Here is a 23,402-nt window from a genome sequence, read left to right as displayed (position 1 = left end):
GGGGTGTCTGTGGGATGGAGCATCTGGTCAAGGAGATGGAATCCCTATAGACCACTGCAACCTCGCCTCCCCGCCCTCCAGATCTGGGCTGGTGCTGCACAGAGTAGCCTGGCGGACAAAGCTGGGTGAGATTAACACCCCCAGCCTCATCCAACCAGGTCTCTGTTATGCACACCAAGTCTGCACCCTCATCCAGAATCAAGTCCTGGATGATTAGTTTTTTCATTTACAGACCTGGCATTCAACAGCACCATCCTTAACCAGAGGGACCGCCATCTTGATTACCCAAGTTCACCATGTCAGGAGACCGTTTTGGAAGTCGTTTTGGCACTACCAATTCTCTCACACATTCCCTAGGCCGAATTAACACATTTGGTCTCCCTTTCCCGCATTTCCCTCTTCCCATTATTGTTTCTATAGGGGCCCCCCGACCACTGGAACTCCACTCACTCCCTACCTGAGCTCTCTTCCTGTCCTTAGGCTGTGGTCCAGCATTGCTGTTGGACTGAGGGATGGGGGAACAAAGGCTGTTGGGCTGGGGAATAGGGGGCTTTTGGACTGAGGGTAAAGGGTAGGAGGCCATTAGTCTGCGGGATTACAAGAGAGGGTGAGGGGCTGTTGGTCTGTAGGGTAGGGTGAAGAGAGCTATTGGCCTGGGGGATAGGAGGGGGAGGGCTGTTGGATTCAGGGAGAGGGGGAGGGAGCTATTTGGCTGGGGGTGTGAGAAGTAGGGGGCTATAGGGTAAGTGGGTAAGGGGGATAAGGCGTAGGGAGCTATTCAACTGGAGGGAGGGGGACCAGGGGATATTTTTGGGGGGGAAAGGGGAAAAGGGGCCATTAGGCTGGGGGGTAGGGGGCTAAAAGGCTGGGGGGGGGGGGCAGAGGGCAGAAGGCTTTTTGTATACAGGTTGGGGGATTGGGGGCTATTGGGCCGAGGGATAAAAAATAGGGGGATCTTACACTGAGGTTCTTGCTGAGGTAGTCAATATTGTATTGCTTGGCTCCCGACAAGTCCTTCTGATGATTCTCTTAAGTGTAATGGGAGAGAATCATGAATGTCATGGGAGAAGAGCTCTAATGATTGTTCCCTTAAGTTCAGAAGCTATGGAGCTGTTTGCTCATATCTACCTATTGGGACCATTGAGTATGGTTGGAGGAAGCTGGGCTCTGCTGTCAGTTGTGAGGCATTTTCCCTAGAGCTTGAGTGCCTGGGGGAATATTCCTTGTTACCTAGCCTCTGGAGAGTAGTAGGTACCATTTTCTGGACTGAATCCTTATTTTGATTCTGAGGGGCAACTTCTAAGATACGCTCTGGCCTATTTAAAGTTTGATTATTCTGGGGAATTGCCAGAGACCTATTTATTAGGGCACCCCATTTTTTTGGAGGATCATCAAGAGGGCGCTGTGATTCACTGTGTCGAATGCCTTTGCAAGGTCAATGAATACCATGTACAGAGGTTGATTTTGTTCCCTGCATTTTTCTTGGAGCTGCCGTGCAGTGAAGATCATGTCCACTGTTCCTCTGGAGAGGCGGAAGCCATTCTGGGATTCTGGGAGGGGTAGAAGGCGGTTTGCAAAAATTCTTGCGAGGATTTTCCCAGCTGAGGTTAAAAGGGAGATACCTCGATAGTTTCCGCAGTCTGTTCTTTCCACTTTTTTGAAGAGGGTGATGATGGTGGCATCCTTGAAATCTGCTGGAATTTTCTCGGTCACCCACACTCTTTTCTATGAGCTGGTGGAGTTGTGTTAGCTCAGGTCCTCCCTCTTTAAAGATTTCAGCAGGGATCCCATCAGGCTGCAGGCTTTTTTATTTTTTTGTTGCCTGATGGCATTATTGACTTCTTCCAAAGTAGGCAGTGCTGCAAGCTCTGGCACAATATCATTAAACAACAGTATAAAACCATGAATATATAAAATTTAAAAATAATAACATAAATTAAATAGTCGCATCACATCACATAGCTGTTTACATCACAAAGCCATTTCCAATTATCTTAACAGTCATATGGTCCAATTCAAAGTTCCTAGTGCTGCTGTGCTCACTCACCGAAATCCTGGTTCCAAAACCACAATTTTAGTTTTTTCCTAAAGGAAAGGAGGGAGGACGCTGATCTAATCTCGCTAGGGCGGGAATTCCACAAGCAGGGCCTTACCATCAAGAAGGCCTTGTCCCTCATCCCCACCAGACGCGCTTGCAAGGCCGGTGGGACCGAGAGCAGGGCCTCCCCAGTAGATCTTAAATTACAAGGTGGAACGTAGAGGGAGAAACGTTCAGATAGAATGCTATTTGATTGTAGGTAAACTATAAATCCCAATAACTACAGCTCCCAAATGACAAACTCAATCCCCTCCTAACCCCACCAGTATACAAATTTGGGTATTTGTGCCAAATTGGGTTTAGTGAATAAAAATACATTCTATCAGGTAGTTACATTACAATTCATAGCAGTAGCAAAATTATAGTTATGAAGTAGCAACAAAAATAATGTTATGGTTGGGGGTCACCACAACATGAGGATCTGTGTTAAGGGGTCACAATATTAGGAAGGTTGAGAACCACTATCACAGAGGATGAAGCGACAGTATCCACCTGTGACTGGAATTGAGCACAACCTCCAGGATGCCGACATTGGGAAAAAAATGCCTCTATCTGTTGTCTGTCCTGTGTATTTAACAGCATTGAATGCTTGTCATATATCTGTTCTGTGATCTGCCCTGCATCCTCTTTGGGGTGAGAAGGATGGGATATAAATGCTAACAATAATAATGGAAGGTATCATCATCAAGTCTGCAGATGGGACCAAGCTGGGAGGGAGAGCCAAAACTCCTGAAGTCAGGAGCAGAATTTAAAACGATCTTCACAGATTAGAGAGATGGGCCAAAACTAACACAATGAAGTTCAACACAGACAAATGTAAGATACTCCACTTAGGCAGAAAACAATGATACGCAAAGATACAGAATGGGTGACACCTGGCTTGATAGTATGTGTGAAAAAGATCTTAGAGTCCTCATGAGGAGAAATTTAAACATGAGTCAACAACGTGATGCGGCAGCTCAAAAAGCAAATGGGATTTTGGACTGCATCAAGAAGAGTCTACTGCCTAGGTCCAGAGATGTCGTGCTACTCCTCTCTCTTCTGCCTTGGTCAGGCCACTTTACCTGGAAGCACACTGTGTCCAATTCTTGGCACCACAATTCAAGAGAGATGTTGACAAGCTGGAATATATCCAGAGGAGGGTGACTAAAATGATCAAGGGTCTGGAGAACAAGCCTTATGAGGAGGGGCTTAAAAAAGCTGGGCATGTTTAGCCTGCAGGCTGAGAAGAGACATGGTGAGGTCCAGGGAAGTCATAGGAGGGAGGGAGCAGGCTTTCTTTTTGCTGCCCTGGAGATAGGATGCAATGGAACAATGGCTTCAGACTACAGGCACACCTTGAAAGTAGAAAGAGGTGGCTTACCTGTATGAAAAGCCAGGAGGTGACCAATGCAAGGCTGCTGTACTGCCCATTGAAGCGATAATGATAAGCGTAGAAGGCAAAATGGTAGAGGTAGAAAAACCTGGCGGGGAGAAGAAGTGGAGTGCTTGTGGAAAATACAGGCATTTGTACCCAAAGTGGAACATTTTCCCTCCTGATTCAAAGAGTAGTCTCTCTTTCTCTCTCTCTATTAAAAACTAATCAGTCCCCTATATCCATACCTCAGCCAGTGTCTCTTGCTGGTGTTGGTGTGGCAGCAAATGGCGTCGTATTGGTCGGCCAGCCACACAATGAGGATGATATAGAAGGCTGTGGTAGTGTTGTTGAAGAACTCTGACATGATGGCTTCCATGCCTGGTAGAAGAGGAGAAAGAGAGGAAAGCAACATCAATTTCTCCGGCTTCTCCAAGCCAAGAAAGCATTCCTGATGATGCTGACATGGTTTTACTTTGGGCCACAGGAAGCTAGAATAGCACCATGATTCCATTTAACTGGGGAATCCTGGGATTTGCAGAATTCCAAATATGTTTCTCTTCTCTGCTATCAAGCTGCTGTCCCTCTCCCAAAACTCCTTTCACCAATTTCCTTTCTTTATTACACCATTTCCATTGCAGCGGCCAAACTCTCACAGTCTATTTTTATCTAGAAATTTTAAACCCACATCCTGTGTTTATGTCATTTTAAACTTTGTTTTGTGTATATTAATGTACGTATTTCATATACCGTATATACTTGAGTATAAGCTGACCTGAATATAAGCCAAGGCACACTAATTTTGCCACAAAAAAACTGGGAAAAAATATTGACTCAAGTATAAACTGAGTGGGCGGGGGGGGGGGGGGGATGCAGCAGCTACTGGGAAATTTCAAAATAAAAAGAGGTAACAATACAATTATATTCATTGAGATATCAGTGGGTTAAATGTTTTTGAATATTTATATAAAACTGTAACTTAATATAAGAATATCCAACTCTAACTGAACCAATTCTAACCTTCTTCAATATAAATGTGCTTACATATCCTTCCAATAATAATAGAGTAAAATAATAAATGTAATTACAATAAATACAGTAAAATAATAAATGTAATGATATTAATAATAGTAACAACAACAGTAAAATGATAAATAACATTGACTCAAGTATATGCTGGGGAAAACATATACTTGAGAGTAAAACAATGAAAACACATTATGTTTTACACAGAAATTTGATGATGAAATGTAACTATGCTGTGCTCCACCTTGTGAAAAGGCAGGGAAGAAGAAGAAGAAGAAGAAGAGGAGGAGGAGGAGGAGGAGGAGGAGGAAGAAGAAGAGGAAGAAGCTACTGGTTAGTTGTTGATCTACGCTGGGAGCTAGACAGGTTCTGCTGGACTTCTCAACAGCATTTGTTGACCATGGTATCCTTCTGGGATGCCTCGTGGGAATGGGCTTTGGAGGTACTGTTCTGCAGTGGCTCCGATCCTTCCTAGAGGATTGTTCCCAGATGGTGTTACTGGGGGACACCTACTCAACCTCACAACCATTGTCTTGTGGGTTCCTCAGGGCTCTATACTGCCCCCCATGTTGTTTAACAACTACATGAAGCTGCTGGAGATCACCCGGAGTTTTGGGGTGCAGTGCCATCTGCACGCAGATGATGCCTGACTCTGTCACCCCTTCCCACCAGCTACTAAGGGAGCTGTTCAGGTCCGAACTGGTGCTTGGCTGCAGTGACAATCTGGATGAGGGCTAACAAAATGAAAATTAATCCAGACAAGACAGAGGGATTCCTAGCAAGTCATAAGGCCAAACAGGGCATAGGGTTACCCGTCCGCCTGTGCTGGACGGGGATATACTCCCCCTGAAGGCGCAGGTTGGCTGCTTGGGTGTGATCATGGACTCATTGCTGAGCCTGGAACCTCATGTTTCAGCAGTGACCAGGGGAGCATTTGCACAGTTAAAACTTGTTCACCAGCTGCACTAGTACCTTGGGAAGCCTGACTTGGCTACGGTGGTCCATGCTCTGGTTACATCCGATATAGACTACTGTAACGCTGTCTACATAGGGTTGTCTTTGAAGACTGTCCGGAAGTTTCAATTGGTCCAATGGACAGCAGCCTATAAAGCCCTAAATAGTTCTGGCCCAACTTACCTGTCCGAAAGCATCTCTCCTTATTCCAGGACTTTAAGATTGTCTGAGGAGGCCCTGTTCTCAATCCCGCTTTTGTCACAAGTACAGCTAGCGGGGATGAGAGACAGGGCCTTCTCAGTGGTGGCCCCTCGGATATGGAATGCCCCCCCTAGGCCCCCTCCCTTTTAACAGTCCAGAAAAAAGTCATGGCTTTTTGAGCAAACATTTGCAAACACAGTGTAACAGACACAGGAAAATGAACAAGTGGACGATGTGATCAGATGTTTTCAACCAGGAGACCTTAATGACACGTTTTTATTGACTTTGTTATGGTTTTATGTTATTTTAATGTTTTTAATTTCATTTTGTGATTTTAGTACTGACTGTAAATCGCCCTTAGTCGCCTCCGGGCTGAGAGGGAAGTACAAAAATATAGTAAATATATTGTTGTTTTTATTATACACTAGCTTGGAGACCCGGCGCTGCCCAGGTTATTTGAGAAGGTGGGTAATGGCAGTTCTGTATGTCAAGTTTGGTCTTTACTGGTTATTGGATGATGGTTGCATTGTTTTCAGGAAGTGAGTGAAGGTACTTGAAGTCCCATCATCCATGAGCCACCCTCCTCCAAATGGCAGCAGGACATAGAGTGGGTCATGAGGGCTCTGTGTGCCAAGTTTGGTCTTTATCGGTCATTGGATGAGGTCTGCAGTGGTTTCAGTAAGTGAGTGAAGGTACTACAAGTCTCAGCATACATGGTCCATTAAACTGTAGCAGGATATAGAGTGGGTCATGAGGGCTCTGTGTGCCAAATTTGGCCTTGATCGGTCCTCAGATGAGGGTTGCAGCAGTCTTGGGAAAGGAGTGGAGGTATTGATGTTCCATCATCCATAGTCTGTTCTCCCCCAAACCTCACCAGAATATTGTGTTGGCCATGGGGGCTCCCTGTGCCAAGTTTGGTCTTTATTGGTATTTGGATGAGTGTCACTGTGGCTTCAGGAAGTGAGTGAAGGTACTGCAAGTTCCACCATCCATCTCCAAGTTCTTCCAAACCACAAAAGGATGTAGAGTGGGTCATGTGGGCTCTCTGTGTGAATTGTGATCCTGATCCATCATTGCTGGTAGTTGTAATGGTCTCAGGAAGGGAGTGAAGGTATTGCAAGTCCCATCGTCCATGATGCATTTTCCTCCAACCTGCAGCAGTATGTAGAGCGCATAATGCAGGTTCACTGCGCCAAGTTTGGTCTTTATCGGTAAATGGATGAGGATTGTAGTGGCCTCAGAAATTGTGTGAAGGTACTGCAAGTCCCATAATCCATGGTCCATCCCCAGCCAAACCACACCAGGACATAAAGTGGGCTATGAGAGGTCTCTATGCCAAGTTTGGTCTAAATCAGTCATTGGATGAAGATCACAGCGGTCTCAGAAAGTGAGTGATGGGACTGCAAGTCCCATCATTCATGGCCCATCCTCCTCCAAACTGCAGTAGGTTGTAGAGTGAGTGAAGATACTGCAAATCCCTCAGGCCCTTTCCTTTCTCTTCTCATCCACTTGAAAATGTTAGAATGTTCTTTTTATTTTGTTCTTTTTTTTTGTCGTGTCAGGAGTGACTTGAGAAATTACAAGTTGTTTCTGGTGTGAGAGAATTGGCCTTTTGCAAGTACGTTACCAAGGGAACGCCAGGATATTTTGATCAAAACCATCCTTGTGGGAGGCTTCTCTCATGTCACTGCATGAGGAGCTGGAGCTGACAGAGGGAGCTCATCCGTGCAATCACTGGATTCGAACTGTGGGTCTTCAGTCCCGCCAGCACAGGGGTTTAACCCTCTGCACCACCAGGGGCTCCTGTTGAGGCTGGTCAATCAGAAACCATATGCAAATTTCCTTTCCCCTCTCAGTCACTTGAGAATATTGCAATGTTTTGGTTGGCCAATCAGAGGCCATGAGCAAATTGTACCACAATGGCAGCCAATTAGAAAGCTGCCACATAAACTTACGCCTTTCCGCCCTCCACACTTCCATCCTCCACATACATACATACATAGTACCACAGTGGCAGCCAATCAGAAAACTGGCACATGCACCGCCATACGTCCGCCGCACTTCTGCCACATACAAATGTTTTCTTTTATTATATACTAGCTTGGGGACCTGGCGCTGCCAGTGAGTAATGGTGGTTCTGTATGCCAAGTTTGGTCCTTATTAGTCATTGGATGACGATTGTATTGTTTTTAGGAAGTGAGTGAAGGTACTAGAAGTCCCATCATCCATGGTCCAGCCTCCTCCAAACAGCAGCAGAATATAGAGTGGGTCATAGTGGCTCTGTGTGACAAGTTTGGTCTTTATCAGTCATTGGTTGAGGGCTGCAGTGGTTTCAGTAAGTGAGTGAAGGTACTGCAAGTCCCACCATCCAAAGTCGATCCTACTTCAAACTGAAACAGGAATTAGATAGGGTCATGGGGCTCTGTGTGCCAAGTCTCATCATTGGTTGTCATTCAGTAAGTGAGTGAAGGTACTGCAAGTCCCATAATTCATGGTCAACCCTCCTCCCAAACTGCAGTAGGATGTAGAGTGGGTCATGGGGGCTCTGTGTGCCAAGTTTGGTCTTTATTTGTAATTGGATGAATGCTGCTATGGTCTCAGGAAGTGAGTGAAGGTACTAAAAGTCCCATCATCCATGATCCATCCTCCAAACAGCAGCAAGATATAGAGTGGGCCATGGGACTCTGTGTGCCAAGTTTGGTCTTGATCAGTCATTGGTTCAGGGTTGCAGTGGTTTCAGTAAGTGAGTGTAGGTACTGCAAGTCCCATCATCCATGGTCAACCCTCCTCCCAAACTGCAGTAGGATGTAGAGTGGGTCATGGGGGATCTGTGTGCCAACTTTGGTCATTATTAGCAATTGGATGAATGCTGCTGTGGTCTCAGGAAGTGAGTGAAGGTACTGCAAGTCCCATCATCCATGATCCATCCCCCTCCACAAACAACACCAGGATGAAGAGTGGGTCTTGCGGGCTCTGTGTGCCAAGTTTGGTCTTGGTTAGTCTTTGGATGAGGTTCACAGAGGTCTCAGAAAGTGAGTGATGGTACTGCAAGTCCCATCATCCATGGTCCGTACTCCTTCAAACTGCAGCAGGATGTAGAGTGGGTCAAGGGGGCTCTGTGCACCAAGTTTGGTTTGTATTGGTAATTTTCTGAAACAGCCTCAGGCCTTTTTCTCTCCTTTCTTGTCACCTCAGAATCTTGGAACTTTCAGGCTGGCCAATCAGAGACCATATGCAATTTCCTGCTCTCATGTCCCTGCTTATGTCATTAACCCTCTTCGCCACCAGGGGGTCCTGTCGAGTTTGGCCAATCAGAGACCATATGCAAATAGCACTACAGTGGCAGCAAATCAGAAAACAGGCACATACACTTCTGCCACACTTTCATCCGCAGCATACAAACACTCTCTTTTATTATATACTACTTGGGGACCCAGTGCTACCCGGCTTATTTGAGAAAGGAATTATGTCTCAAGCTTGGTCTTTATCAGTTATTTATATGGCTCGCACTAGTCTCAGGAAGTAAGTGAAGGTACTGCGAGCCCAATCATCTGTGGTCCATCCTCCTCCAAACTGCACCAGAATGGAGAGTGGTTCATGTGGGCTCGGTGTGCCAAATTTGTTCTTGATCAATCATTGGATAAGGGTCACAGTGGTCTCAGAAAGCGAGTTTAGGTACTGCAAGTCCCATCACCCATAATCTGTTCTCCCCCAAACCTCACAAAATGTTCAGTTGACCATGGGGGCTCTCTGTGCCAAGTTTGGTCTTTATTGGTATTTGGTAGAGTGTCGCTGTGGTTTCAGGAAGTGAGTGAAGGTACTGCAAGTCCCATCATCCATAGTCTGTCCTCCTCCAAACAGCACCAGGATGTAGAGTGGATCATGGGGGCTCTGAGTGCCAAGTTTGGTCTTGATCGAAAATTAGAAGAGGGTTGCAGCAGTCTTGGGAAGGCAGTGGAGGTACTTGAAGTCCCATCATATATGGTCTATCCCCCTCGAAAGTGCACCAGGATGTAGAGTGGGTCATGGGGACTCTGTGTGCCAAGTTTGGTCTTGACCAGTCATTGACGAGGGTCTCAGTGGTTTCAGAAAGTGAGTGAAGTGACTGCAAGTGCCATCATCCATTGCCAAAGTCTTCCAAACCACACCAGGATGTAGAGTGGGTCATGTGGGCTCTCTGTGTGAATTGCGGTCCTGATCCATCATTGTTGGCAGTTATAATGGTCTTAGGTAGAGAGTGCAGGTACTGCAAGTACCATCGTCCAACCCAAACCACACCGGGACGTAAAGTGGGTCATGACAGGTCTATGTGCCAAGTTTGGTCCTGATCAGTCATTGAATTAGGTTAACAGGGGTCTCAGAATGTGAGTGATAGTACTGCAAGTCCCAACATCCATGGTTCATCCTCCTCCAAACTGCAGTAGGATGTAGTGTGGGTCATGTGGGCTCTGTTTGCCAGGTTTGGTCTGTATTGGTAATTTTCTGACCCAGCCCCTGGCCTTCTCCTTTCCTCTCTTTTGTCATCTCGGAATCTTGGAATTGAGGCTGGCCTTTTAGAGACCATATGCAAATTTCCTTCTCTCATGTCTCTGTCATGAACCCTTTTCTCCACCAGGGGCTCCTGTAAAGCTGGCAAATCAGAGATCATATGTAAATAGCACCACAGCAGCAGCCAATCAAAATCTTGGCACTCTCAGGCTGGCCAATCAGAATGCTGGCACATACACCGCCACACTTTTGTCCTTCACATACAAACTTTGACTTTTATTATATACTAGCTTGTGGACCAGGCGCTGCCCGGGTTATTAGAGAAAGTGGGTAATGTATGCCAAGTTTGATCTAGATTGGACATTAGATGAGGGCTGCAGCAATCTTGGGAAGGGAGTGGAGGTACTTGAAGTCCCATCATCCATGGTCTGTCCTCCTCCAAACTGCAACAAGATGTAGTGGGTCATGGGGTCTCTGTGTGCCAACTTTGGTCTTGATCAGTCATTGGATTAGGGTCGTAGTGGTTTCAGTAAGTGAGTAAAAGTACTGCAAGTCCCTTAATCCATGGTCAACCCTCCTCCAAAACTGCAGCAAGATGTAGAGTGGTTCATGGGGGCTCTGTGCGCCAAGTTTGGTCTAGATTGGTCATTAGATGAGGGTTGCAGCAATCCTGGGAAGGGAGTGGAGGTACTTGAAGTCCCATCATCCATGGTCTGTCCTCCTCCAAACTACACCAAGATGCAGAGTGGGTCATGGGGACTCTGTGTGCCAAGTTTGGTCTTGATTAGTCATTGGCGAGGGTCTCAGTGGTCTCAGAAAGTGAGTGAAGTTACTACAAGTCCCATCATCCATCTCCAAATTTTTCCAAATGACACCAGGATGTAAAGTGGTTCATGAGAGGTCTATGTAGCAAGTTTGGTCTTGTTTGGTCATTGGATGAGGTTCGCAGAGGTCTCAGAATGTGAGTGAAGGTACAGGAAGTCCCATCATCTATGGTCAACCCTCCTCCAAAACTGCAGCAGAGTGGGTCATGGGGGCTCTGTGTGCCAAGTTTGGTTTTGATTGGACATTACATGAGGGTTGCAGCAGTCTTGGGAAGGGAGTGGAGGTACTTGAAGTCCCATCATCCATGGTCTGTGCTCCTCGAAAGTGCACCAGGATGTAGGTCATGGGGACTCTGTGTGCCAAGTAGGTCATGGGGACTCTATGTGCCAAGTTTGGTCTTGATCAGTCATTGGCGAGGGTCTCAGCGGTCTCAGGGAATGAGTGAAGTGACTGCAAGTCCCATCATCCATGGTTCATCCTCCTCCAAACTGCATTAGGATGTCGAGTGGGTCTTGCAGGCTCTGTGTGCCAAGTTTAGTTTGTATTGGTAATTTTCTGACTCAGCCCCTGGCCTTTTCCTTTCCTCTCTTTGTCATCTTGGAATCTTGAAATTGTGGCTGGCCAATCAGAGACCATATGCAAATAGCACCACAGCGGCAACCAATCAGAAAGCTGACACATACCCGGTCACACTGCGACACTTCTGCCGCATACAAACTTTGACGTTTATTATATACATAGATATATATAGATAGATAGATATAGACTATATAGATAGAGAAAGAGAGAGATAGATATAGTTTGGGGACCCGGCGCTGCCCGGGTTATTTGAGAAAGGTATTCAATAAACATGTAATCAGGGGAAGCTTAATAGATGTTTGGAAAAGATACAAATTAGGGATGGAACCCAAAACACCCCTGTGGCTGAGGCCAATAGAAGCCATTGGGAGTCCCATCTGCAAGGATGATGTCAGAACATATGGGGAACTACTTATCAGGGCCAAAGGCCAATGGGCACTGAGGGGAAAAGACGAATTGCATATTAAAGACTGGTTCCGATATCATCAATTATACGAAAGATTAAAAAAAGACGAGAAGAGGGGATTTGCTTCAAAAAAAAATCAGATCTGGAAACTATATTAGATAAAGGGGGGAAAAGGCTTAATAGCCAGACTATACAAATATATTTTACACTATAATTTGGAAGATAATCGTGTTAAAACCCCCATGATCTCATGGGCAAAAGATTTAGGGAGAACCATAGATTTTGACATCTGGGAAAACCTGTGGAACAATGGATTTAAATTTACAGTGGCAGCTTCAATTAGAGATAATGTATATAAAATGTTCTACAGATGCTACATAACTCCAGACCTCCTAGCCAAAATGGACAATTCACAAACAGGTTCCTGTTGGAGGTGCAAAAGAAAGAAAGGGACTTTCTTTCATGTATGGTGGTCGTGTGAACTGGTGCAGATCTATTGGAAAAGAATAATAAAGGAAACAAATAAAATGATTTACAACAAAGTAAAAAAGAACCCAGGAATGTGCCTATTAGGGATATTCAGAGACAGTTTAGAACAACCAGAGAAATTTGTTTGTACAGCTTTGCGGCTGCACGCATTACAATTGCTAAAGATTGGAAAGAGGAGAAAACATTAAGCATCAAAGATTGGAAGGATAAACTGTGGGATTATGCACAGATGGCTAAGATTTCTAGCAATTTGAAATATGAAAATAATGAAATATTTGAAAGAAACTGGAAGCTGGCCTTAGCATACTTGACGGGATAGCTAAGGAAATAAAAACAAGAGGAATTTATTGTATTAGTATAGAGGGTTAAATAAGTGTGCAAAAATCCTGCGTGGATTAGTGACGGAAGTCAAGGTGGTGGGTAGCACTGGGGGTGGGTGGAGGGGTAACTGCTTGTAGTGCTGTTTGTGTATGTGTGTTTGTTTGTGTAGGTGTATATTTTTGCAACATATATGGTTGGTGTATTATTTTTTTCGAAATAAAATTTAAAAAAGAGAGAAAGGAATTGCGTATCAAGGTTGGTCTTTATCAGTTACTAGCTTGGGGACCTGGCGCTGCCCAGGTTATTAGAGAAATTGGGTAATGGCGGTTCTCTATGCCAAGTTTGGTCTTTATTGGTCATTGGATGATGGTTGTGTTGTTTTCAGGAAGTGAGTGATGGTACTTGAAGTCATCCAAAGTCCATCCTGCTTCAAACTGCAGCAGGATGCAGAGTGGGTCATGGGGGCTCTGTGTGCTAAGTTTGGTCTTGATCACTCATTGGATTAGGGTCTCAGTGGTTTCAGTGAGTAAAGATACTGCAAGTCCCATCATCCATGGTCAACCCTCCTCCAAACTGCAGCAGGATGTAGAGTGGGTCATGGGTTCACTGTGAGCCAATTTGGTCTTGATTGGTCATTTGATGAGTGTTGCAGAACTCTTGGGAACTGAGTGGAGGTACTTGAAGTCCCATCATACATAGTCTGTTCCCCCCCAAACCTCACCAGAATGTTGAGTTGGCCATGGGGGCTCTCTGTGCCTAGTTTGGTCTTTCTTGGTATTTGGATAAGTGTTGCTGTGGTTTCAGGAAGTGAGTGAAGGTACTGGAAGTCCCATCATCCATCATCCTCCAAACAGCATTGGGATGTAGAGTGGGTCATAGGGGCTCTATGTGCCAAGTTTGGTCTTGATCGGACATTAAATGAGGGTTGCAGCAGTCTTGGGAAAGGAGTGGAGGTACTTGAAGTCCCATCATCCATGGTCTGTCCTCCTGGAAAGTGCACCAGGATGTAGAGTGGGTCATGTGGACTCTGTGTGCCAAGTTTGGTCTTGATCAGTCATTGGCGATGGTCTCAGTGGTCTCAGGAAGTGAGTGAAGACTGCAAGTCCCATAATCCATTTCCAAATTTTTACAAACCGCACCAGGATGTAGAGTGGGTCATGTGGGCTCTCTGTGCGAATTGTGATCCTGATCCATCACTGTTGGCAGTTGTAATGGTCTTAGGAAGGGAGTGCAGGTATTGTCCCATCGTCCATGGTGCATCCTCCCCCAAACAGCACCAGGATGTAAAGTGCGTCAGTCTCAGTCTGCCAAGTTTGGTCTTTATCGGTAATTGGATGTGGGTTGCAGTGGTCTCCAGAATTGAGCAAAGGTACTGCAAGTCCCATAATCCATTGTCCATCCCTGGCGAAACCACACCAGGACGTAAAGTGGGTCTATGTGCCAAGTTTGGTCCTGATCAGTCATTGATTGAGGTTAACAGCAATCTCAGAATGTGAGTGATGGTACTGCAAGTCCCATCAACCATAGTTCATCCTCCTCCAAACTGCAGTAGGATGTAGAGTGGGTCTTGTGGGCTCTGTGTGCCAACTATGGTCTGTATTGGTAATTTTCTGACACAGCTAAGACCTTTTTCTCTGCTCTCTTATCACCTCAGAATCTTGGAACTTTCAGGCTGGCCAATCAGAGACCATATGCAAATTTCTTTCCCTCCTGTCCCTGTTTCTCTCATGAGCCCTCTTCACCACCAGTGGGTCCTGTTGAGGTTGGCCAATCAGAGATCATATTCAAATAGCACCACAGTGGCAGCCAATCAGAAAGCTGGCACGTACACTTCTGCCCTTCCGCCCTCCGCACTTCCGTCCTCCGCATACAAACAAACACGCTCTTTTATTATATACTAGCTTGGGGACCCGGCGCTGCCCGGGTTATTAGAGAAAGGAATTGTATATCAAGGTTGGTCTTTATCAGTTATTTATATGGCTCGCAGTGGTCTCAGGAAGTTAGTGAAGGTACTGTGAGTCCCATCATCTGTGGTCCATCATCCTCCAAACTGCACCAGAATGGAGAGAGGGTCATAGGGGCTCTGTGTGCTAAGTTTGGTCTTGATCAGTCATTGGATGAGGGTCACAGCAGTCTCAGAAAGTGAGTTAAGGTACTGCAAGTCCCAGCATCCATAGCAGGGGTCCCCAAACTGTTTGAACAGAGGGCCGGGTCACAGTCCCACACTTCTATATAAATAAAAATGTAATGTTTGTTTGTGGGATTAACAGAACAAAACCACTGGACGACTGACACCAATTTTAGACACAAGACACCTAACAACCCAATGTATGTCCTTCACTAAAAAAAATGAGTTTGTGATTTGGGAGTTGTAATTTATTGGGATTTATAGTTCACCTACAATCAAAGAGTATTCCGAACCCCACCAACGATGGAATTGAACCAAATTTGGCACACATTTCTCCCATGACCAACTGAAAATAGTGGAAGGGTTCGGTGGGCAGTGTCCTTTGGTTTTGGAGTTGTAGTTCACCTACATTGAGATCACTGTGGACACAAACAATGATGGATCGGGATCAAACTTGGCACAAATACTCAATATGTCCAAATGTGAACACTGGTGGAGTTTGGGGGAAAATAGAATCTTGACATTTGGGAGTTGTAGTTGCTGGGATTTATAGTTCACCTACAACAAAGAGCATTCTGAACCCCATCAATGGTGGAATTGAACAAAACTTGGAACACAGTTCTCCCATGACCAACGGAAAATACTGGAAGGGTTTGGTGGGCAGTGTCCTTTGGTTTTGGAGTTGTAATTTACCTGCCTTCTTGGAGACCAGAGCAGCCGGAGCAGAGGGTTCCAGCGATGGTCGGAGCGGCGCCGAGTGGGAGTGGCCAGAGAACGACAGCGTTCCTTGGCCACGCCCACCCGGCGCTGCTGGCCACGCCCACGCTGGGATGTAGAGTGGGTCATGGAGGCTCTGTGTGCCAAGTTTGGTCTTGATTGGACATTAGATGACAGTTGCAGCCGTCTTGGGAAGGGAGTGGAGGTAGTTGAAGTCCCATCATCCATGGTCTGTCCTCCTCGAAAGTGCACCAGGATGTAGAGCGAGTCATGGGGACTCTGTGTGCCAAGTTTGGTCTTGATCAGTCATTGGCGATGGTCTCAGTGGTCTCAGGAAGTGAGTGAAGTGACTGCAAGTCCCATCATCCATTGTCAAATTCTTTCAAACCGCACCAGGATGTAGAGTGGATCATGTGGGCTCTCTGTGTAAATTGCGGTCCTGATCCATCATTGTTGGCTGTTGTAATGGTCTTAGGAAGGGAGTGCAAGTATTGCAAGTCCCATCTTCCATAGTGCATCCTCCTTCAAACTGCACCAGGATGTAGAGTGCATTATGGAGACATGGAGTTTGGTCTGTATTGGTAATTGTCTGATACAGCCCCTGGCCTTTTCATTTCCTCTCTTTGTCATCTTGGAATTGAGGCTGGCCAATCAGAGACCATATGCAAATTTTCTTCTCTCATGTCTCTGTTTCTGTCATGAACCCTTTTCTCCACCAGGGGCTCCTGTTGAAGCTGGCCAATCAGAGACCATATGCAAATAGCACCACAGCGGCAGCCAATCATAAAGCTGGCACATACACCGCCACACTTCCGCCACATACAAACTTTGACTTTTATTATATGTATAGATAGATAGATAGATAGATAGATAGACAAATAGAGATATAGATAGATATATAGATATAAATAGAAAGATATAGATATAGATAGATTAGATATAGATATAGATTTTAATATGCCAATGCCTTTCTTCCTTTGTTTTACTTTTCACACTTGTAAGTAAGGGATTCTGTAAGGGATTCTGGTGACTAATAATAATAATAATAATAATAATGCTTTTTTTATATGCCAAAGGGTTTTTTTTCCCTTTGTTTTGTTCTTTGCACATGCTCAGTAAGGTTTCTGTAGGTAGCTATTTACCTCACCTGTTAAAAGTCGACACATACAGTTACAACAGTTACAATCTCATAAAGCACAATCTGGTCTTCTTCCAGTTGACATATTCCTGAAACCCTATTTGTTCAGTCTTCCTTTCCCATCCTGTAATGTGGATGCTGCTAAAAACTGCTAAAAGAGTCAAGGGGTGGGCTTTGAAAAGGCTTTGCAAAGGAAAGCATCATGCCCAGGGGTTTTGCTAACTGAATGGCAACTGTCTAAAGATTCGCAAGCTCTCCCTATCAAAAAAGATTAAAGATGGCAGGTATCTTCTTCCTGTCAACCAGAGCAGAGAAGGGTTCAAAGGTAGCCATCTTACCTACGAGGGCCAAGATGACAGTCAGCAAAGGGGCTGCTGGGAATGCAATGGTCATGTTCATCTCCAGCATCTGCAGCAGATCCACTGTGGAAGAAGAGGGAGGGTCAGAAACATCCAGCTGTGGACTACGAGCCAAAGTGGAAGCCCATGAGCTGGTGTAAGAACTCCAAAACCCATCTGTTGACTAGCAGATGGGCACAAACAGCAAAAGACTTACCGATGAAAACGAAGATCTGGTGATGCGAGTATCGCAACAGCATGGAGACTGAAAGGGTCTGGAAAGAGAAGGGCAGCAAAACTTAAGGGACAGCAAAATGGCCAAAACAGAAGCTGGAATTATATTATTATTATTATTATTATTATTATTATTATTATTTGAAACAAAACAAGATGAGTCTACAGCAAACAAGATCACTCTGCTTCACAAGTGACTACGACTGTATGATGTATCAGCAAATAATGTGTGGCCTTTTGCAACTGGCAGATGGTAATCTTCTCAGCACCAATTGTGTTTAAGTGCAGGCCAAGGTCTTCAGGCACTGCACCCTGTTTGCCGATCACCATTGGGACCACCTTTACTGGCTTGTGCCAAAATTGCAGTTCAATCTTTAAAATCCTCATATTATGTCAGCTTTTCCAGTTGGTTCTCTTCAATCCTGCTGTCGCCTGGGATTGCAACATCGACAATCCATACTTTGTTTTTTAACATGATCATGAGGTCAGGAGTATTGTGCTTCAAAACTCGTCTGAATTCGGAAGTCCCAGAGAGTAGTTTGACATGTTCATTTTCTGTAACTTTTTCAGGCTTGTGATCCCACCAGTTCTTTGTCGAAGACAGATGGTATTTGTGGTACAAATTCCAATGAATCATCTGAGCAACGGTGTTATACCTCTGCTTGTAGTCTGTCTGAGCAATCTTCTTACAGAAACTGAGGATGTGATCTATTGTTTCATCTGCTTCCTTGCAGAGTCTACATTTGGGATCTGTCGTCGACTTTTCAATTCTGGCTTTGATGGCATTTGTTCTAATAGTTTGTTCTTGGGCTTCCAGAATCAGGTGCTCCGTCTCCTTTTTCAAAGTTTGAGTCACATCCATGTTTTTTCTTTGTCAATTTGGCTCTCAGTTTCTCCCAGGAACTGTCCATGGAGAGCCTTCTTTTGCGAGTTTTCTCTTCTGCTCTGCATTATATTTTTACAGTATTCACTCTTTGTTTTTTGCACATTACTATTGTAGTTGTTGTTGTTTTCTATTTAAACTCTGTTATCTCCAAAAGATTTTTGTCTGTGTCACTTTTAATCAACTCTCAAAAGCCGTCTTGGGAACCAACGCCTGCAAAAGTCATCAAGACAACTCTCAACAATGAAACGAAATACTCACAAAAATCACCATGATGACGAAAGCAGCCAAGTAGGAGGTCCTGGCCATCCACATGCTGATGAACCGGTAGTGCTCCCCAGATACCACATTGCGAAGGAACCCTGGATACCAGTGAGAAAGAAGAAGTCGTTCAAAAAAGTCGCTCTGCAATTTGTCTCATGATTTGGCTGGAAAGCCATTCATTGTGCATCTATGGATTCAACTGTCCATGCTTCAAAAATATCCCCCTAAAACACCCAAAAGTAAACCTCAAGTTTGCCTCTTTGTTCAACCGATGCCATTTCCCTACCCTATTATACATAATAGAACTTCAGCATTCATGGATTTGGGTATCCAAACGGATTCCTAAAACCAATCCCTGTGGGATATTAAAGGCCTTGCTTTATCATCACATACACAACCAAGTTCTGGATAGACCTATCCTGCACAAAATTATGGAAAAAACAGAGACATTTATGATCCCACAGCAAGCTGGTTTCAGGAAAGGGAAAAGCTGAACATCACAAGTGCTGAGCCTGACTCAACACATAGGTGGTTTTGAAAGGCAGCAGATTACAGGAGCTGTCTTCATAGACCTGTCAACAACCTGTGATACTGCAAATCATTGCCTTCTCCTGAGAAAAATGTGTAATATCACAAAAGACTATCACCTCACCCACTTCACGGAAAATCTGCTACAAAACGGGAGCTTTTTTTTTTAGTTCTAAGGTCAGAGAAGCAGACGACGAAGACAGGCCTGCCTCAGGGGAGTGTGCTTGTTCCATCCATGCTCTCACTGCTTATTACAGGGAAAACCAGCTGATTCCTCATCCATCTAAAATGCAGACTGTGCTTTTCACTTTAAGAACAGACAAGCATCTTGAGCTCTGAAGATTAACTGGGAAGGAATCCCATGGGAACATAGCAGCACACCTAAATACCTGTGAGTCACTCTGGACCGTGCTTTGACTTACAAGAAACACTGCTTGACTAGCAAGCAAAAAGTGGGTGCTAGAAATAACAGTTGACTAGCACAACTTGGGGATCACAGCCCAAAACAGTGAAGACATCTACCCTTTGCTTCTCTGCTGCTGAATACTCATGCTCAGTGTGGAATACATCTCACCATATTAAAAAAAGTGGGTGTAGCTCTTAATGAGACATGCCACATTAAAACAGGACATCTATACCCAACACCACTGGAAAAATTTTACTGTTTAGTATTGCACTACCTGAGATCCATCGGGAAGTAGCAGCCTGTAATGAAAGGAACAAGGCATGGACATCTGAGGTTCATTCTCTGTTCGGCGATCAGCCAGCATGCCAATGCCTTAAATCAAGAAATAGCTTCCAAAGATCTACAGAGATACTTGCGGGAACACCACAGCAAGCGAGAGTCCAAAAGTGGCAGGTTACAACCCAGAACCTCAAGCAGTGGCTGAGACCGGATGAGAGACTCCCTCCTGGACACACAGAAGAGTGAATGAGCTCGAGGGTGCTGAACAGTTTGCGCTCTGGCATCGTGAGATGCAGAGTCGACCTTAAGAGATGGGGCTACAAAGTAGACTCTACCACATGCAAGTGCAGAGACGAATCAACCACAGACTACATACTGCCATGCAGTCTGAGTCCTGCCATATGTACAATGGAGGACCTTCTCACAGCCATATCAGAGGCACCCCAAGTGGCCAGCTTCTGGTCAAATGACATTTAGTATAATGCCACATTTTTAACTTTAGTTGTGGTTTTAAATACATTATAACTGTATCCCCAATTAACTTCTGACATAATAAATAATGCATATCAATCTGCTCAATTGCTGTATTAAGCTCCCCAAAGAATAAAAACTTTATTTATCACCCACCTCTCCTTTCAGCTCATATAGTTAAATACATCTATAAATCACACATTCCAACATAGTTATAAATGCAATAATAGAAGCATATATGAAAGCAAAGGAACCTCTAACCATTTTACATATTAAAACGTAGTTAAAACTGCAATCATAAAAGAAATAGAGTTCTAATATTTCAACCCCTCACCATTTTTTTTCAGTTTCTAGTCTAGCCTCTCAGAAAACAAGATGACATCCTTTCAGATATTTACCTCTCATATTGTCTCTCACATTTTCTCTGAATGGAAACTCCCAGCATCCCCCCCCCCCACCCCTCAAATGACTGCAGATCGTTGCAGGGAAAAACCTTTAAAAAGGTAGAGAGTAGCCCCTCTTTCCAGTTACCTTTATTCTCTTCATTTTCAGCCAAGGCCTTGACGCTGGACATGAGGATGTCATCATAGCCCAGGAATTCATCCAGCAAAAGCCGGCTAAACTGGTCGCCAAAGCACTGGTCTCGGATAGGATCTGGATACAGAGAAAAAAAAATCATCATCATCATCATCATCTTAATCTATACAAATAATAAAAGTGAAAATATGTATGTGTGTATGTGGCTGGGGTGTCCACTTACACAGACAAGCTTCTGCCTCCACAAACAGCTACAGCTCCCACTACACAGGAGACACCAAAGGCCCTCCCTCCAATGACACTGTGGGTTATAGTGAGCACCATGAACATGTCGAAGAGCCCTGCCCACAAACACCATCCTGCCCACCACCCAAGTGAAGGCTTTCATATGGGGACAATTCCATCCCAGATTTTCTTTTTTCCTCCACCGCAAACAACTCCATGTTTCCTTCTTCTCAATTAGTGTGAAGACTGCCTCTACCTTAACCCTTTACTATGGCGCACAGCAAACAAAGGGGTATTGATCAGAAACTGAAGTTGTAGTTCACTATGCATTAAGACAAGGCAACTGTGACCCCTTTTCACAATGAACCTGGGCCACATATGGTACATAGAACTCCCAAGACCAACAACAAATACTAAAGAGGTTTAGGAGGAATTAACCTTGATTTATAGGCTTTGTAGGTACTGGGATTTATAGTTCAACTGCAATCAAAGAGGACTCTGAACCCCATCAAAAAGGGAATTGGACCAAAGTTGGCACAGAGAACAACCAAGAACAACAAAAAATACGGGGGGGGGGGGGAATTCACCTTGATTTATAGGAACTATAGTTCACCTACATCCAGAGAGCTCTGTGAACACAAACAACAATGGATCTGCACCAAATTTGGCACGCATACCCAATATGCCAAAATTTGGGGTGGAATTGGCCTTGATATTTGTTAGTTGTAGGTACTTGGATTTATAGTTCATCTTCAACCAAAGAGCACTCTGAACATCACCAAGGATGGACCTGGACCTAACCTGGCATACAGAATCTTCATGACCAACTGAATGCACTGCAGGTATTTGATGGGACTGACCCACTATAGTAGGAGTTGCCATTCATCCTGCAGCTGGAGAGCATACTGAACTTCACCAATGCTGCATCTAGAGCAAAGTATTGATGGAATTTCAGGAGGTTAACCTATCATGATGTGAGTTGTAGTTCATCCACAACCTTAAGCATTTCATAAAATAAAAAATGACTTTTTCTAATAATCTAGGCAATGCCGGGTACCCAAGCTAATATTAAATAATAACCATTAAAAGCCAGCTGAGGTAGTGTCATATTAATTCAATTTCCATTCATCATCATCATCATCATCATCATCATCATCATCTGCTCTTTTTATGACCAGGAAATAATAAAGTGTTTTATTTATTTAATAATAATAATAATAATAATAATAAATGCTTTTTATAGCCAGAAAATAATAATAATAAATGTACTCTTTCTATGGCCAGGAAAATGGACATATAAAAAGTTAGTGTAGAATTTTTTGGTAAGATTTGTTTAGAATCTGCCCAAGAAACCTTTTACTGTTTGCCCATGGCCTTCCTCTGAGAAAGCAAGACTTGCTCAAAGTCACTCAGGGAGTTTCAACAGCAAAGTGGAGATTTGAGCTCTGCTCCCCAGAGACCAAAATCCAAATATTACAATCTCAATGGGGAATAGAGTTCTTCAAACACAAAGTATGTCTTCCTGGCTCAAGGAGCTGTTCAAAGCAGCTAAATCTCTCAATCGTCTAAGAAGGTCAAAAAAGACACTCACCTAACGTCACCAACATGACAGGAATGCTGAGGCGCTGGCGGGTGCTTTGGGATAAGCGCAAGAAGCCATATTCAAAGGAATACTCCACAATGTATTCCTCTTGGGGCCAGACTGGGAAACGGAAAGGAAGCAAAGCAGCGTTAAAAGGAAGGCTGCACCAAAGACCAACTTTCATTTGCATCCATCATTTGCTATGCGCTTGGCAATGAGATTGCAAACCAGGAGCTTTTCCTTGGTTACACTATATACTAAATAGGCAGTATAATGAGCAATATGTTAAAATAGGTAGTATAATATACAACCTACTAATTCATTTGTATCCCGCCTTTCTCCTGCTATAGGGATTAAAGGCGGCAAGGCAATCAAAGCAAAGAAAATGTGTTCAAATACGAATAGAAAGATAAAAAGATAATTGGTTCCTTTGTGTCACACAACAGAGAAAGACGATAATACATTTATATATTGTCATAGTTTTAACTTGGAAGCTGCCTTGAGTCCCCTCTTTTGGAGAAAAAGATAAAGAGACAACAACGACAACAATAACTCTGTATCCGAAAATTTCCATCAGTGCCTTGAGGGCAAGTGCAGTGTGCAGTGTGCGGCAATCTTAATTCTGATAAAGTGCTTCTGGGACTTGGTATTGGAGATTTCCTAATCAGGAAAGGCACATTGGAACAGCCAGGTCTTCAAATTCTTTCTGAAGACTGCCAATGTAGGGGCCTGTCTAAGATCTTTGGGGAGAGAGTTCCAGAGACGGGGGGCCACCACGGAAAAGGCCCTGTCTCGTGTCCCCACCAAACATGCTTGCGACGCAGGCGGGATCACGAGCAGGGCCTCACCAGATGAGCGTAGTGAACGCGTGAGTTCGTAGACGGAGATGCGGTCACGCAGGTAGGATGGTCCCAAACCGTTTAGGGCTTTG

General features: G+C 44.4%; 1 protein-coding gene across 3 annotated transcripts in view; it reads right to left on the bottom strand.

Annotated features, from left to right (window-relative positions):
- The window catches only part of LOC137095155 (membralin-like), a 40,405-nt gene that overhangs the window by 5,765 nt on the left and 11,238 nt on the right, over positions 1 to 23,402 (bottom strand). For 2 of the 3 annotated variants that reach the window (XR_010908799.1, XM_067461475.1), the window contains exons 4-10: positions 22,481 to 22,591; positions 20,659 to 20,781; positions 18,441 to 18,541; positions 17,280 to 17,337; positions 17,063 to 17,146; positions 3,701 to 3,833; positions 3,462 to 3,561 (exon numbers count right to left, since the gene is read on the bottom strand). Coding sequence is in view for 2 of the 3 variants with exons in the window: in XM_067461475.1 (XP_067317576.1) it covers positions 3,462 to 3,561; positions 3,701 to 3,833; positions 17,063 to 17,146; positions 17,280 to 17,337; positions 18,441 to 18,541; positions 20,659 to 20,781; positions 22,481 to 22,591 (710 nt within the window). In the remaining variant the exon portion in view is untranslated. Of the gene's footprint in view, positions 1 to 860; positions 1,869 to 3,461; positions 3,562 to 3,700; positions 3,834 to 17,062; positions 17,147 to 17,279; positions 17,338 to 18,440; positions 18,542 to 20,658; positions 20,782 to 22,480; positions 22,592 to 23,402 lie in introns of those variants that run through there. The other variant, XM_067461476.1, reaches the window with a different exon arrangement.

Source organism: Anolis sagrei, chromosome Y (genome assembly GCF_037176765.1).
Source record: "Anolis sagrei isolate rAnoSag1 chromosome Y, rAnoSag1.mat, whole genome shotgun sequence".
Classification (NCBI taxonomy): Eukaryota; Metazoa; Chordata; class Lepidosauria; order Squamata; family Dactyloidae; genus Anolis; species Anolis sagrei.
The sequence above is the reverse complement of the archived record's forward strand: the minus strand, read 5'-3'. Positions and strand labels throughout refer to the sequence as shown.